The 17,289-nt window shown below is 46.2% G+C and overlaps 1 protein-coding gene across 2 annotated transcripts in view; it reads left to right on the top strand.

Annotated features, from left to right (window-relative positions):
- ME2 (malic enzyme 2) overlaps positions 1-17,289 on the top strand; it is a 252,101-nt gene that overhangs the window by 147,152 nt on the left and 87,660 nt on the right. For both annotated transcript variants that reach the window (XM_029580037.1, XM_029580031.1), the window contains 2 exons: positions 7,160-7,273; positions 8,311-8,425. In XM_029580037.1, the coding sequence (XP_029435897.1) occupies positions 7,160-7,273; positions 8,311-8,425 (229 nt within the window). The remainder of the gene's footprint in view (positions 1-7,159; positions 7,274-8,310; positions 8,426-17,289) is intronic.

The raw sequence follows: 17,289 nt of genomic DNA, 5'->3' as shown, positions 1-17,289 counted from the left end.
GAAGCTAAATTTAAAGGGGGACGAACCTTGGACGGTCTGTACCCCTTGGATCTGGCTATGAAGGAATAGTTGCGTTTTCCAAAAGTAGATGTGCTCGTATGTGCTGTCACCAAGCGCACAGCTATTCCTGTGGAAGGTAGAGCGGCATTAAAGGATACTCAAGATAGAAGACTTGAGGCCATCCATAAGCAAGCCTTTGAAACTATGGCAATGAATTTGCAGATAGCTTTGTGTTGCTCCCTAGTGGCTCACTCTCTCAAGAAGTCAACGAATCTGTGAGTTCCAGGGCTGCTTCGGTAATAGTGGCCAGATGTCAGCTATGGCTCAGGAATTGTTTGGCTGATACAATTTCAAAATCTAGTCTTACTAAATTGCCCTTTAAAGGATCACACTTGTTTGGGAGTGAGCTGGAGAAAATGGCCAATAATTGGGGTGAGTCCCAGATTCCTCAGTTGCCAGAGGACAAGAAGCAGACACCAAGCTCCTTTGGCATGAGAGGTTGTACTAGGGGTTTCAGACATTTTCGTCCCTATAGAGGAGTGGCTTCTCAGAGGACTCGGCCCTTGGGCAGGTCTCAGTTCTTTCGTCCCAGATAACCCAGAAGAGGTGCAGACTTATGTAGTGGTGCCCCCCGAGCCACTCAATGAAGGTGTGCCAACCCACCCCCCCAGGCACAGGAGATAGGGGGTCGCCTCTCTCTACTTTATCAGAGGTGGATTGAGATCAGGTCAGACCAATGGGTGATGGAGGTGATAAGAGATGGTTACACTCTGTAGTTTCTCAATATTCCTTGGGACGTCTCCATGGTGTCTCCATGCAACTCTCCACAGAAGAGACAAGCAGTGGAGTGTTTGGTCTCAAGACTCCTCAGCCTTTGGGCTGTAGTCTCAGTGCCCAAGGCTCAAGAAAATATGGGCCGATATTCCATCTACTTCGTTGTGCCGAAAAAGGAAGGCTCCTATCACCCCATCCTAGATCTCAAGGGAGTCAACAATCATTTGCGGGTGACTCAATTTCGTATGGGAACCTTACACTCGGTGATAATGGCAGTACAGTCGAAATTTCTGACATCACTGGATCTTACATTCATATTCCCATCCGATTGGAGCATCAGCCATCGTGGAAAGATTAAATGATTTCTTTGCTTCAGTGTTTACTGAAGAGGATGTTTGGGAGGTACCTGTACTGGAGAAGGTTTTCATGGGTAATGATTCAGATGGACTGAATCAAATCATGGTGAATCTAGAAGATGTGGTAGACCTGATTGACAAACTGAAGAGTAGTAAATCACCTGGACCGGATGGTATACACCCCAGAGTTCTGAAGGAACTAAAAAATGAAATTTCAGACCTTTTGGTAAAAATTTGTAACCTATCATTAAAATCATCCATTGTACCTGAAGACTGGAGGATAGCTAATGTAACCCCAATATTTAAAAAGGGCTCCAGGGGCGATCCAGGAAACTACAGACCGGTTAGCCTGACTTCAATGCCAGGAAAAATAGTGGAAAGTGTTCTAAACATCAAAATCTCAAAACATATAGAAAGACATGGTTTAATGGAACAAAGTCAGCATGGCTTTACCCAAGGCAAGTCTTGCCTCACAAATCTGCTTCACTTTTTTGAAGGAGTTAATAAACATGTGGATAAAGGTGAACCGGCAGATGTAGTATACTTGGATTTTCAGAAGGCGTTTGACAAAGTTCCTCATGAGAGGCTTCTAGGAAAAGTAAAAAGTCATGGGATATGTGGCGATGTCCTTTCGTGGATTGCAAACTGGCTAAAAGACAGGAAACAGAGAGTAGGATTAAATGGACAATTTTCTCAGTGGAAGGGAGTGGGCAGTGGAGTGCCTCAGAGATCTGTATTGGAACCCTTACTTTTCAATATATTTATAAATGATCTGGAAAGAAATATGACGAGTGAGATAATAAATTTGCAGATGATACAAAATTGTTCAGAGTAGTTAAATCACAAGCAGATTGTGATAAATTGCAGGAAGACCTTGTGAGACTGGAAAATTGGGCATCAAAATGGCAGATGAAATTTAATGTGGATAAGTGCAAGGTGAGCATATAGGGAAAAATAACCCATGCTATAGTTACACAATGTTAGGTTCAACGCACAATTAAACTCTGGCATTTGTTGCCGGAGGATGTGGTTAGTGCAGTTAGTATAGCTGTGTTTAAAAAAGGATTGGATAAGTTCTTGGAGGAGAAGTCCATTACCTGCTATTAACTAAGTTGACTTAGAAAATAGCCACTGCTATTATTAGCTACGGTAACATGGAATAGACTTAGTTTTTGGGTACTTGCCAGGTTCTTATGGCCTGGATTGGCCACTGTTGGAAACAGGATGCCTGGCTTGATGGACCCTTGGTCTGACCCGGTATGGCATGTTCTTATGTTCACTGTGTTGGGGTGACACCTTTTCCAAAGTTATGGTGGTGGTTGCAGCAGTGCAAAGAGAGGATGACATTCTGATTCACCCGTATTTGGACGATTGGCTGATTCGCGCCAAGAGCCTGGAAGAGAGCCTTTGGATCTTGCACAAGATGATCTCCTTATTGCAGGAACTAGGCTGGGTGGTGAACTTGACCAAGAGCAAGCTGTAGCAATCCCAAATACTGGAGTACCTAGGTGTTTCCTTCAAGACGAAGCAAGGCAGGGTGTTCCTGCCAGAGAACCGCATTCAGAAGCTAATGGCGCAGGTGTGATTTATTGACCGAATCCGTGCACTCGACTGTGTGATCTTATCTACAGGTTCTTGGATTGATGGCAGCAACACTAGTTGGTTTCATGGGCAAGGGCACATATGCATCCTCTTCAGCAAGGCCTGCTGGCTTGTTGGAGTCCTCAGTCTAAAGACTATTTAATTCGGCTTCACCTTCTGGTGAAAATCTGCATACAATTGCAGTGGTGGTTGCAAGCAAACCATCTAAGGAAAAAGGGTTTCCCTACGATTACTGAACTGGCTAGTACTCATGACAGATGCAAGCCTCCAGGGTTAGGGGGCCCACTGTCAAGAGTTGATGACGCAAAGGCACTGGAATACAGATGAGTCTCTCTGGACCATTAATTGCCTGGAAACCTGGGCTGTCTAGTTGGCGTGCTTACAATTTGTGGATCGATTGAAGGGTCAAGTGATCCGGGTATTGTCTGACAATGCCACAACAGTGGCTTACATCAATTGCCAGAGAGGAACCAGGAGCCTGCAAGTGTCACAGGAAATGGCCCAACTCATGGAATGGGTGGAAGTGCATCTTCAGGAGATTTCAGCCTCCCACATTGCAGGAAAAGACAATGTAAGAGCCGATTTTCTCAGCAGACAGGTCTGGACCCAGGAGAATGGGAATTGTCAAATGAGGCGTTCCAGCTCATAGTGGACCACTGGGGTCTCCCGTATCTAGACCTTCTGGCAACATTTAACAATGCAAAGGTTTCTCACTGCTTCAGTTGCAGGAAAGACCAAAAATCCTTGGGCATCGATGCCTTCGTACAAGAGTAGCCGGTGGGCAACTTCTATATGCCTTTCCCCCATGGCCCATATTGGGCAGAATCATTCAGAGGATTGAGAGTTACATGGGGATTGTGCTTCTGGTGGCACCAGATTGGCCCAGGAGGCCATGGTATGCAGATCTACAAAGGCTCCTGGCGGACCCTCCTGTCCGAATTTCAGTTCACAGGGATCTGCTGTGACAGGGCTATGTTCTTCATGCAGATCTGACTCTATTTTGTCTTACAGTATGACCCTTTAGAGGGCTTGGATGCTGAAGCATGAGTATTTCACTGTGGTGATTGCTACCTTGCTATGAGCAAGAAAGTTCTCTACTTCCTTAGCCTGTGTTAGGATCTGAGGGGTCCTACCTCATTCGGTTAAGATCCCCCTTATTCTTGAGTTTTTGTAGGATAGAATGAAAAAGGGTTTGGCCCTTAATTCATTGAAAGTACAGGTGGCGGTTCTTGGCTGTTTTCAAGGTCAGGGAATGGTGGACCCTTGTCGGCTCATCCAGATGTGGCTTGCTTTTTAAAAGGTGTGAAGCATATTCGTCCTCCCCTGCAGTTGCCAATACCTTTGTGGAGTCTTAATCTGGTTTTGGATTTCTTGGCAGGTTCCCTCTTCTGACTGCTGCTTAGCCTGTCCTTGAGGTTACTTGCGTTGAAAACTGTGTTTCTTGTGGCAATTTATTCTGCACGAAGAATCTCCGAACTGCAGTCATTGTCTTGCCAGGAGCCGTTCCTGAAAGTGACTCCGGGGGCTATACAGATACATAATGTTCCATCTTTTTTGCCAAAGGTGGTCTCGGATTTTCATTTGAATCAATCAATTCCCCTTTCAACTCTGGACAGAGAGATATGTGGATGAATATTGCCTGTTATGGTGCTTGGGTGTTAAGGGGCATGTTTTGAGGTATTTGAAGGTTTCTGAACCTCTCAGGAAGACGGACTGGCTGTTTTTATACTCCATAGTGGGAGTAAACAGGGCAAACAGGCATCACTGGCTTCAATAGCCTGCTGGTTTAAGGAGGTAGTTACAGATGCATATGAGGATGCTTTGCAGCCGTTGCCTGTACAGGTTAGGGCTCATTAGATTGTCTTTCTTCAAGATTTGCCAAGCTGCGACGTGGTCCTCCTTACCTACCTTTTCCAGGCATTATTGCCTGGATGTGCAGGCCTTGGAGGACGTAGCCTTCTTACATGTGGTTTTGACTGGACTGCGGGCAGCCTCCTGCCCTGTTTGGAAGTAGCTGGTTCTGGATTCACCTGTGGGGATCCCCCTGTCCGAAAGCTAAGAGAGAAGAAGTGACTACTTATCTGATAATTTCCTATCTTTAGTTCAGTCAGATGGATATCTGATAACTTCCTTTCTTCAGTTCAGACAGGTGGATCCACCTTCCCACCCTTGGCTGCTGAATGGTTGTGCTATGGTCCTCTTGCGTGGCTGCATGTTCCAGGGATTACTGGTAATTATCAATCCAGCCCCTAGACTAGTTTTATTGCAGTCCTTGTCTAATCTCGGTGGTTTCCTGTTGGCTGAGTACTGGAGTGATTGTTAATAATCAAGTTTTTGTTTGTCCACAGATGAATTTTGCAGAGAATACTGGCAGGCTGATGTCAGTGCATGGGGATATATACCATGTTGACAGCTTTGTTCTGACTTAAAGTCTGAAAATCTCATATTATGGACTCAACGAACCAATGTTAGTTTGACCCTCATAATAGGCTTCATCGTATAGTTTTGAAAACAACTCTAGAACTTTGCATTACATTTAATCATTGGTCAATCACTGTTCAATTTTTTTTTAAAGATTTTTTTCATTTCCCATTAATTGTGCAATTAGACTGTAATCCATACAATTTCACATGTGCTGTATATATATAAATAATCACTTGTAACGAAACTGGAAAAATTCTTCAAATAACTTCACCACTTCACTTATCTTTAGAACTTAAATTTGCTCCTGCGCTGATGTAGAAACCTTCGGCTACACAGAAGCTGCCTTCTGCTACGAGGAAGCTCTGCCTGACACGGGACCGTGTTTCGGATTTTACGATCCTTTGTCAAGGGCTTAAATCACTAAAAATAAAAGGTTCAATTTAGGAAGCTGTGAATAATTTTTATCTTTTTTTCTCTTTAGTCTCAAGATGCTGGCATATAAGTTACATTTCAACAATATGATAATTTCTCCGAGCACTTACTATTACGGTAGTCAATATTCAAACATTGCGCGGTAGCGTTTCATTTCCGGTATCAGTAGAAAGACACCATCAACTTACAAGCTTTTAAAGGGATTGAACTGTCAATCAAAAGCCGACATGATTGGGAACTCTTTGTTCCAAAAGACTGAGTGGATACGGTGTTTTTTTCTCTTTACACCGACTTGATTGAAAAATAGTTGTCATTTTTTCATAGATTCGATTATACAACTAACTCAAAATATAAATATGATATTAATTTTAAATTGCCCACCTCCCTCCTCCATGACTAGAATGGAAAAATGGAAATTAAATCAAAGAGTACAGGGGCCGATGTAAAAAAGCTGAGTGTTAAAACTGTGCGCGCAGTTTTCTCTTGTGCAAGCTAATTTTTTTAAAACTCCTGATGTCGTAAGCTGCTGGTATGCTAATGCAATGGGAGATTTAAAAAATAAATTCACAGAAAAACAAGTTTATATGCAGAAAATATGATTTATATAGACAAATCATGTTTTCCATGTGTAGCATAAGATTTATGCGCATAAAAATGTTTTCTGCGCAGAAAGCATCTTTTGTGCGCATAAATCATATTTTAAACATGAGAACATGCATTTTGTGCCCAAAGCATGTTTTATAAGCATAAAATTCTGGTACCAGAGCTCCAGCTTCCACCATAGACTAACATCAGCCCTAGAAGCTCAGACTAATAGTTTAGTTTCCAACGCTAAGAAAACAGGAGATAATCCAATTTATCTCTGCACTGGGGAGTAATACCTCATGCCATCATTGACATGGAATTTCCAGGTAAGGGTTTTATGTTGTGCAAATTTTTTTTGTACGCAAAACATCTTGCTGTATTGGCAGTAGAGTCTGCACATAAAACATGTGCGCACAACTGGGGGTTAAACTGTGCATTGTGCTGAGTGCTACTTTTTATATGGACCCCAAAAACTTAGCTCTAATAACTTTTGCAACACTCTGACCAAAAAAAACAGTCCATAATCCTGTGGATAGACCCATTGTTTACCCCTCAGTGTTTGCTCCACTGGCAGTAATTGTATTAGTGCGAGTGGATGGGTCATTATGGAGCACCTGAAAACAGAAGTATGTTTAAAAATATAGGGCCTGATTTTAAAAAGCATTTACATAAGTAAAACTGGGTTTTACATGTGTAAATGCTCTTTACTTGAGTGAGTAGACTTTTGAAAATTGCTACAGTATGTTATTAAATTGTCCATAGATTTGCTCACGTAAATGCACTTTACATGCTCAAATGGCTTTTGAAAATTGCTACAATAGTAGTTACATTTGCACATGTAATTCCATTTGAAAATTCACCTGATAGCGCTTGGAAGAGAACTTTTGAAAGTTACTGGATGCTGTAATGGCGCTTCTTGATGGTCTCATTTATCAGAGGTTTTGGCAATTATTAAAATGAAAGTTTGTTTTTGTATTTTTGCTTAGGCTGCTCTTGGAATCGCCAACCTCATAGTTATGGCTATGATGGAAAATGGTGTTTCTGAACAGGAAGCGCGGGAAAAGATTTGGATGTTTGATATGCATGGCTTATTAGTTAAGGTAAGAACCTTGGGGTTTTCAGCAGTCAGTTCCCTGACATGGAAATTCAGAATAACTCTACTGAATAATTTAAAGCAAGTACTAAATAAATAGCTGTTACAATATGTTTCATTTAGAAGAATGTAAATCCTCTTGTTTTGTTTTGGCAATGGTCAGATAATTTTACCTGTCACTGTTGTATCATAGTAAAATGCCAGCCTGTGTCTGTTACCTTTTCTGTCCTTGCCCCTCAACCCGTGAGAAAGTTGGCTGCACTCAGTTGCCGCTCCTTCACCCCACCTTTGGATACTAGACACTGAAAGCATTATTTGTGGGTCCATGACACTCCTTCTGTTCCAGCTCTGTTTAACAGTAAATAAATGACCAGTGGGTTGCCCCCCTTCCCTTTCTTAGGTCAGAACCAGCGCTGGGATTCTGGTGCCATGAATCTTCATTCAGAACTTCCCAGGGACTTTTTCATCCAGTTTTGATAGGCTGATCCTCCCTTTGTACCTAGTCTGGTTATTGCACCAATGGTCCTGAGGCAGGGAGCCCTGTATCAGGGGCTTTAAAAAAAAATTATAGCTACCAGGTGTCACTCTTAACAGTGACCGTGACCCCATTCCTCCCCACCCCAGGGGCAGCAAACACTGCCTCTGCAGCATCCCTAGCTCCCAACGTGTAGAAGATCTCGAGCCAAAGATTGAACCGATGATCTTCTGCATGGTAGTGCACAGCACTGTCAATGAGCCACTGGACTAGCCATGTGGTGTTTTTTTTTTAAATTTAAAGTTGCCACGTTCTCCTGCTGATTAACATGCAAAACAATATTGGCCCTGCAGGATCAAAGAGTGATTTTCTGTAATTGTAAACACTTCAATATAAATACTTCAATATACATTGTATCTGTCAAAAACTGAGCCCAGGAACCTCTCCTAAAAAAATAAAAGCCAAATCATAGGGCATCTTAAGATATTGGCTTCCTTGAAGGGGAAGGCATGCAAATAATTTCAACTTTTCATTGTAGTCTGCATTTCATTATGTATTTTTCGTTGCAGGGTCGAGAAAAAGGTGTGGATAGCAATCAAGAAGTCTTTGCTCACCAAATCCCGGACCAGGCACCTAAAAGCTTTGTTGATGCTGTCAATATGATTAAGCCATCAGCTATTATTGGTGAGCATACCTGCCTCAGACAGCTTATATGTGTATAATTTTATATTGCTGTTTTTTCAAGTGAAAAACGGTCCTGTATCTAAAAGTGCATTTGTGGGATTACTGGCTTTTGTGTAAATTACAGGAAATAAAACAATTTTTCATCTTGATATCTGGTAGTATGGACAATCAAACTTGATCTTTGCTTTTATGGTTTATAGCAGGTGTTTCATAACCTTTTCAAGCCCAAGGCATACCTGCGTTCTTAAAAATGTGTGGTACACTAACCTCCAATGGGCAGGCAATGCAGACATGGAGGGTACTGATGTGGTGAAAACAAGAGCTAAGGAAGTACCAAAAGCCCCACCAGTCTCACTTTCAAATTTTAAAACAAAGACCATTGTTTTCCCAATGCTATCTGTTCAGTGAGGCGTGTATCGGAATTGCAGACACTCTCGTGTCTTACTATCACTCCAGATAGGTTACAGCTTCACACGGTACCTTCTTTTCTTTCTAAACTGGTGTCCAGCTTTACATAGGTCAGTCAATCTTTTTGCTTTCTCTGGTCAAGGAGAGAGATGAGGCAGAATATGAGCGTCCACATCCCTTGGATGTGCACAGGTATCTTTTGCATTATCTCAAGGTGACAAATAAGTTTCAGACTTAGGATCATCTTTGTTTTGTATGGTGATGTGCAAAAAAAAAAAAAGGAGGGGGGAAGCCGCCTCTAAGGTGCAGTAGCTCGATGGTACATAAGCGGAGGCTAATGCACTTTCCCTGTACGTACCCGGATCAGTCTAGACTCCTGGGTTTTGCCCCCCCTCTAGCAGATGGAGACAGAGCAGTTGTCAAAACAAACTCCGTCTATAAATAGGCTGGTGCCACCTACAGTCCGGCAGTATTCTTCTGTCTCCAGCAGATGGGAGAGGTGCCAAACCTACAGTCTGGGCTGTGTGCTTAAGTTGATTATCTTGTGTTTAGTTAGTTTAGGGGACTTTTTTGTCTTTTGTTTCTGGATTATTTCAGCTTTATTTAAAAAGAATATAAAAGAAAGGAGCTTGTGACAGCACGGTGGTCGTTACGTTCTGAGAGAGCCATCCCATGCTAGTCTGAGGCAGCTGCTTCACAGGGTCGAGGGCCCTACTTATCTACTTAGCAGCTTGGGTGCGACACCGGGGAGCCCGGCTCACTCCACCCGAAGTGATCAGCACATTGGACCACTGCTGGGCAAGTTTTATAATTTAAAAAAAGTTTTGCTTTTCTTTTCTCACAGGACAAGCAGGATGGTAGTCCTCACATATGGGTGACATCACAGGATGGAGCCCAATCACGGAAGACTTTTGTCAAAGTTTCTAGAACTTTGACTGGCCCCTACTGGGCATGCCCAGCATGGCACTAACCCTGCAGCCAGCAGGGGTCCCTCTTCAGTCTTCTTTTTTCCGCGCAGCAGTAGCCACGCGGTTAAGGAGCTCTACAAAGATTCCTGACAGGAATTTTCCTCACGGAATTATTTAAAGTTAAATTGCCCCACAGGGGTTCCTCCATTAACTTTTTTCAGTCCGCGGTACTCCGATTACCGTCGAGTTTGGCCCTCGCGGCCTACTGGCCGTCGACCGTACCGCGGCTCGATTTTTTCTATGACCATGGCGTCGGGGTTCTGTCGGTGCCCGGACTGTACTCGTACCATGTCCATTACAGACCCACATAAAGTCTGTGTAATGTGTCTTGGACGAGAGCACGATGTCTTGACCTGCACCACATGTGCCCTAATGACACCAAAAGGTCGCAAGGCCAGAATGGAGAAGATGGGACTTCTCTTCCGTGCTCAAACCTTGACTCCGTCCATTGCATCGACATCATCTGAACTGGCACCGTCAACGTTGTGTCAGCATCGACTACCGACCGGTGACTGCCCGGTGTCGATCACTTCCTGGCCTTCGACACCCTCTCCTCCCCCTCAGGATCGAGGGGATCGTAAGGAGAAGAAACATCGCCATCGGCACTGAAAGTCTTGGACCATCAAGGCATCAAAACCATTGACCTCGCTATTGTCTGAGCCGCCGCCGAAGAAACCCCATCCAGAAAAGGCACTGACCTTTTCGGCGACCGTGTCACCAAGGCAATCCTCACCCGACAGGGCGAAGGGAGCCGCGACTCCGCCTCTAACGGTGGTCCCTCCGGCTATGCCTCTGCCGCCTTCTTCTGTTCCGGTGCCGGGGCTGCTTGCTCCAGGTCTCCGAGAAGAATTGGACCGGATGGTTCAGGAGGCCATCGACAAGGTGATGCATTGACTCCAGGTTCCCCTGGCACCGATATCGGTACCGATAGTGGAACCGAGCACCGACCCGATTCCAGCAGCATTGGCACCGCTGCTATCGAGGATGGAAGCGCTTATTGCTGTTTTTCCACTGGTGGACCCCGTGTCACCGATGGCTCCGGTGTCCTCCCCGCTGACTTTATCATCGGGAGGAGAAACACCGTTCCGCATCCCTCCTTCGGGAGTTCTGCCTCAGCCATCGAGATCGATACTGATATCTCCATCGGCGCCATCGAGCCATCCACCGATGCCATCGATGCTTGCGCCAGGGCCTTCATTACTTTCATCGGTACCTCCGGTTCTTCTCCGATGCCTTCGGAGCCTAAACCGAGAACTTCAGGTATCCAACTACCCCGTCCCTCTACAATTCCTAGAGCGACAGGTGCTGATCCTTATGATACCTGGACTGATGATTCTTCACCAGACACCGATGATTTGACTTCACCACCTTCTCCCACTGAAAGTAGAAAGTGTTCTTCTCCAGAGGACCTTTCTTTCATAAATTTTGTGAAGGACATGTCTGAATTGGTCCCTTTCCAGTTACTAACGGAACAGGATGACAGACATCAAATGATGGAGTTGCTTCAATTCCTGGACGTGCCCAAGGAAATCACCTCCATCCCCATCCATCAAGTTCTTCTTGACTTTCTCAAAAAGAACTGGGAACATCCTGGCTCCATTGCACCAGTCCACAGGAAAACTGACTCTCTCTATTTAGTACAGTCAGCTCCAGGCTTTCAAAAGCCTCAGTTGGATCACCAGTCTGTGGTGGTTGAATCTGCACAAAAGAAAGCAAAAAGCTCGAAAACTCATACCTCCTTTCCCCCTGGCAAGGAACAGAAGTTTTTGGATACCATTGGTCACAGAGTCTTTCAAGGATCAATGCTGATCCTCCGAATTGCTGCTTACCAACTATATATGGCACAATATAATAGGGTCATTTTTAAACAACTACAAGACTTGACAACCTCCATGCCTCAGTCACTTCCAGAAAACTTCCACACCCTACTTAATAAGGGTTTGGAGGCAGGCAAACATGAGATTAGATCACGTTATGATATCTTTGACACTGCAACCAGAGTGTCTGCAGCCGCTATTTCAGCAAGACGATGGGCTTGGCTCAAGTCTTCAGACCTCCGGAAGTGCAGGAGCGTTTGTCCGACCTCCCCTGCATAGGAGACAATCTCTTTGGCGAGCAGATTCAAAAGACAGTGGCTGAATTAAAGGACCATCATGAGACTCTCAGACAGCTCTCCCTGATTCCTTCGGATTATCCTTCTAAACAGCCTTTCCGGAAGGACTCTAAAAAGTCTTTTTATAGACAAAAGAAGTCCTACCCGCCAGCAGCCAGATGCCGGTCTGCGAGACCATTCCTCAGATCACAGTCTCGCCAAACCCGAAAGCAAAAGCCACAGATAGTCCCCCAACCGGGCCCTGCTTTTGGTTTTTGACTCTCGCATAGAGAGCAGCAGCCAGATTCCATTACCAAATGTCCCAGTGGGAGGCCGCTTGTGCCATTTCAACAACATATGGCAATCAATCACCTCGGACCACTGGGTCCTAGCAATAATTGCTCAAGGCTATCCTCTCAATTTTCTCTCCATTCCTCCGGATTCCCCACCTCTAATAACGTGGAAAACATCCGACCATTCATTGCTCCTGAAGCAGGAGGCCTCCCTCCTTCTCCAGTCCAGAGCAATAGAACCAGTACCATTGCCTCAGCCAGGCCTCGTGTTCTATTCCCGGTACTTTCTAATCCCAAAAGATCGGGAGGCGTCCGTCCAATTTTGGACCTACGAGCCCTCAACAAGTACCTTCAGAGAGAAAAGTTCAAGATGGTAACCTTAGGCTCCCTGCTTCCTCTTCTTCAAAGAGGAGACTGGCTCTGCTCTCTCGACCTTCAGGATGCATACACTCATATTGTGATAACTCCATCTCATCTCAAATTCCTGAGGTTTCTCGTAGGCCCCAAGCACTATCAATACCGAGTGCTTCCATTCGGCCTAGCATCTGCACCACGAATCTTTACAAAATGCCTTGTTGTGGTTGCCACTTTCCTCAGGTCTCAAGGTGTTCACGTCTACCCCTATCTGGACGACTGGTTAATCAGGGCTCCAACTCAGCAATCCGCTCTGTCAATCCTACATCTCACCTTAAACACTCTACTTTCACTAGGATTTCTCGTCAACTACGACAAATCCTCCTTAGTCCCATCTCAAACCTTATCGTTCATTGGGGCAGACTTGGACAGCTTACAGGCAAAGGCTTTCCTGCCTCGACAACGAGCCCTCACTCTCGTGCCTTTGTCGCATCAGCTGCAGTCTCAATGCTCGACAACTGCTCATCGTTTTCTCATCCTTCTAGGACACATGGCGTCCTAAATTCAGGTCACACCGATGGCCCGCCTGGCCCTGAGAATCATGCAGTGGACTCTAAGGTCGCAATGGACACAGTCCTTTCAGCCCCTGTTGACCATTGTCCGTGTCACTGACTCACTCCGTCTGCATCTCGCCTGGTGGACGAATCACATCAATCTGCTACAGGGCTTGCCCTTTCAGGCGCCAAACTCTCAAATAACTCTAACCACCGATGCTTCCAACTTCGGGTGGGGAGCCCATGTAGCCAATCTCCAGACACAAGGTTCCTGGTCTCCAGAGGAAGCCAAAGAACAAATAAATTTCCTGGAGTTACGAGCAATTTGATATGCTCTCAGAGTATTTCAGGATCGCCTGTCCAGTCATGTCATCCTGATCCAGATGGACAACCAGGTGGCCATGTGGTACATCAACAAGCAGGGAGGGACAGGATCCTACCTTCTGTGTCAGGAAGCTGCACAGATATGGGCAGAGGCCCTCTCCCACTCAATGTACCTCAGGGCCACCTACTTGCCGGGAGTGGACAACGTGTTGGCAGACAAGTTGAGTCGCAACTTCCAACTGCACGAGTGGTCTCTAAACCACTCAGTAGCGAACTCCATCTTCCAACAATGGGGTTATCCTCAAATAGACCTCTTTGCGTCACCCCAGAATTGCAAAGTAGGCAATTTCTGCTCTCTCACTCGCAGCCAACATTATCCACCAAGAGATGCATTCTCCCTATCATGGTCAACTGCTCTCCTATAAGCATTCCCTCCACTTCCACTTCTCTTGAAGACTCTCGTGAAGTTACGTCAGGACAAGGGAACCATGATCCTGATAGCACCCCCCTGGCCCCGCCAAGTGTGGTTTCCAATTCTTCAGGATCTTTCCATTTGCAGGCACATTCCTCTGGGAACAGACCCGCTTCTAATCACTCAAAACGACGGGTGCCTTCGCCACCCCAATCTTCAGGCCCTGTCCCTGACAGCATGGATGTTGAAAGGTTAATCCTTCAGCTGCTTAACCTCATATTCCTACAAATGGAGCAGGTTCAAGCCCTTGATCCCTTTAACTATCCAATCCCGAAGTTTCTAGACTACCTCTGGCACTTGTCAGAGTCAGGTCTTAAAACTTTCTGCATTAGAATACATGTCAGTGCGATAGCCGCCTTCCATAAAGGTATTGGGGATGTCCCCATCTCAGTACAATCCCTTGTTACATGATTTCTAAAAGGCTTGCTTCACCTCAAGCCTCCACTGCTTCCTCCGGCTCCTTCTTGGGACCTCAACCTGGTTTTGAGTCGGCTCATGAAACCACCATTTCAGCCTCTCCAATCCTGTGAACTTCGCTTTCTCACATGGAAAGTGATTTTCCTTTTGGCAATCACTTCGGCTCGCAGAGTTAGTGAGTTACAGGCCCTAGTTACCTATCCGCCTTACACTAAACTTCTGCAAGACCGGACGGTACTTCGCACTCACCCTAAAGGTAGTATCAGAGTTTCATCTCAATCAATCCATTATACTACCTACCTTCTTTTCCAGGCCCCTTTCCAATCCAGGAGAGCAGGCTCTGCATACCCTTGACTGCAAACGGGCTCTAGCGTTCTACCTAAACCGTATAGCTGCCCACAGGAAGAACACTCAATTATTTGTGTCTTTCCATCCTAACAAATTAGGGCAGACTCTCTCCTCCTGGCTAGCGGACTGCATATCTTTTGCTATCAGCAAGCAGGCATTCCAGTCCAAGACCGTGTTAAAGCACACTCTGTGAGGGCCATGGCGACTTCAGTAGCACACCTACGATCAGTGCCGCTTCCTGACATTTGCAAGGCTTTCACTTGGAGTTCTCTCCATACTTTTACAGCCCACTATTGCTTAGACAAAGCCGGAAGACAAGATTCCATCTTCGGCCAGTCTGTCTTGAGTAACCTTTTTACGACGTGAAGTACCAACACCTTCCGCCTTCCCGGTGGGGTTCAGGATGCCCTCTACCAAATTTCGCCCCAGTTGTTGTGCCTGTTGCACGCCTTTGGCTACATTTGGTGCACGTTCGGACATCCTCAGCTCGGTACTCACCCATATGTGAGGACTACCATCCTGCTTGTCCTGTGAGAAAGCAAATGTTGCTTACTTGTAACAGGTGTTCTCGCAGGACAGCAGGATGTTAGTCCTCACGAAACCCGCCCGCCACCCCGCGGTGTTGGGTTCGTTTTATTATTTTATTTTTCGGCACTACCTGTAGCTTTTAAACAAGACTGAAGAGGGACCCCTGCTGGCTGCAGGGTTAGTGCTATGCTGGGCGTGCCCAGTAGGGGCCAGTCAAAGTTCTAGAAACTTTGACAAAAGTGTTCCGTGATTGGGCTCCATCCTGTGATGTCACCCATATGTGAGGACTAACATCCTGCTGTCCTGTGAGAACACCTGTTACAGGTAAGCAACATTTGCTTTCTCCCGCGCCGGCTCTCTCTCCTTCGCTCCCTGTCGCAGCGCAGTATTTGCCTTTCGTTTTGCTGTTTATTCATTGAATTTTCATTGAATTTTCTTTCATTTATTTTGTCTTTATTTTCCTGTCATGACTCGATGCCACGTTCGTCCATTTGCCACATGTGCGGGTCGGTCCGCGCGCGGCTCTCCAGGGAGGGCTTTTGCTCGGATTGCATCCCGGGGGGGGGAGGGGCTGTCAGGAGCCAAAAAAAAAAAAATATTAAAATGGCAAAACTAGTTAGTCAGCCCCAGTCCCGATTGGGACGTCTGCTGCAATTCATTCTGAGACTGATCAGTTCCCGTTCGGCATGGGAACGGGGGACCATTTTCCAGTCATTCAGGGTTGTGTCTAGTGCAGTGCTGGGGGATGGGATTTTACCTCCTCCTCTTTCTCCCCAGCAAGGTTTCCCAAGGGACAGGGAACCTTTACAGCAGCGGTTCTCAACCTATGGGTCGCGACCCCGGTGGGGGTCGAACGCCCAAAACGCAGGGGTTGCGCGCTCCCGGTCTCTCCCGCTGCCGATGCCGCCGGGCTGTCAGCACGTTCAAGCCCAGCGGGAACGGCAGCGGCGCTAGAAGAAGCTCTGCACCCACGGCTGGGCCTTTTCTTCTTCCTGCGCCTGCCCCCCCCCCCCCTCCCGTGACCCGGAACAGGAAGTGAATCATGGTGCGCGGGAAGGAGAGAGAGCCGCGCCGCGCGAAAAAGTAGCAGCGGCGGCTGCAGCATCGGCCCCCGAGCAGTTGAAGCAGCCGGTAATGGAGAAAGGAGAGAGCAGCACGAGCCTCCCGCGGCCAATGGGATTCTTCTTTCTTGGCCAGCGAGGCTGCTGCAGCTCCCATTTGTGCTCGGGGGAGAAGAGGAAGTGAGTGAGAGAAAGAGAGAGAAGCAGCCAGCCAGCCTGTGTGTGATTGACTGGTCAGAGAGCTGATGTGTGTGTGTGTATGTGAGAGACAATGAAAGTGATTGCTCAGGGAGATGACTGATGTGTATGTGAGAGTGTGAGACATTAGTCAGGGAGGTGACTGATGTGTGTGTGAGAGTGTGAGACATTAGTCAGGGAGGTGACTGATGTGTGTGTGTGAGAGAGAGAAAAAGCATGGAAGGGAGAAGTCTGGGTATGTGAGAAAGCATGGGCGTAAGAAGCCTAGTGTTGTGGGGGTGAAAGAAAGCATGGGAGTGAGAAACCAGGGTGAGTGTGCATGCATGAGAGAGAGAGACTGCTTGGTAAGGTGATGGTGTGTGTGAGAGAAAAAGACTGGTATGTGTGTGTGTGAATGTGATTCAGGGAATGAGAAGCCTGTGCAGGTGGAGAGTGAGCATGGAAATGAGAGAGACTGGTGTGTGTGTAACAGAGAGAAAGTGATTATGGGAATGAGAAGCCTGTGCATGTGGAGAGAACAAGCATGGGAGTGAGAGACTGGTGAGTGAGTGAGTGTGTGTGTGTGAGAGAGAGAGAGAGACAGAGAAAGTGATTATGAGAGTGAGAAGCCCATATATGTAAGTAGAACACGGGAGTGGGAAGCCTGTGTGTGTGTGTGTGTATGGCATGAGAGAAACTGTTCAGGAAGGTGACTGGTGTGTGTGTGTGTGTGTGTGTGTGTGAGAAAGTGATTATGAGAGTGAGAAGCCTGTATATGTAAGTAGAACACGGGAGTGGGAAGCCTGTGTGTGTGTGTGTGTGTGTGTGTGTGTGTGTGTATGGCATGAGAGAAACTGTTCAGGAAGGT

Source organism: Rhinatrema bivittatum, chromosome 1 (genome assembly GCF_901001135.1).
Source record: "Rhinatrema bivittatum chromosome 1, aRhiBiv1.1, whole genome shotgun sequence".
NCBI classification, from domain to species: Eukaryota; Metazoa; Chordata; class Amphibia; order Gymnophiona; family Rhinatrematidae; genus Rhinatrema; species Rhinatrema bivittatum.
Note: the sequence above shows the minus strand (reverse complement) of the source record. Positions and strands in the feature narration are given on the sequence as shown.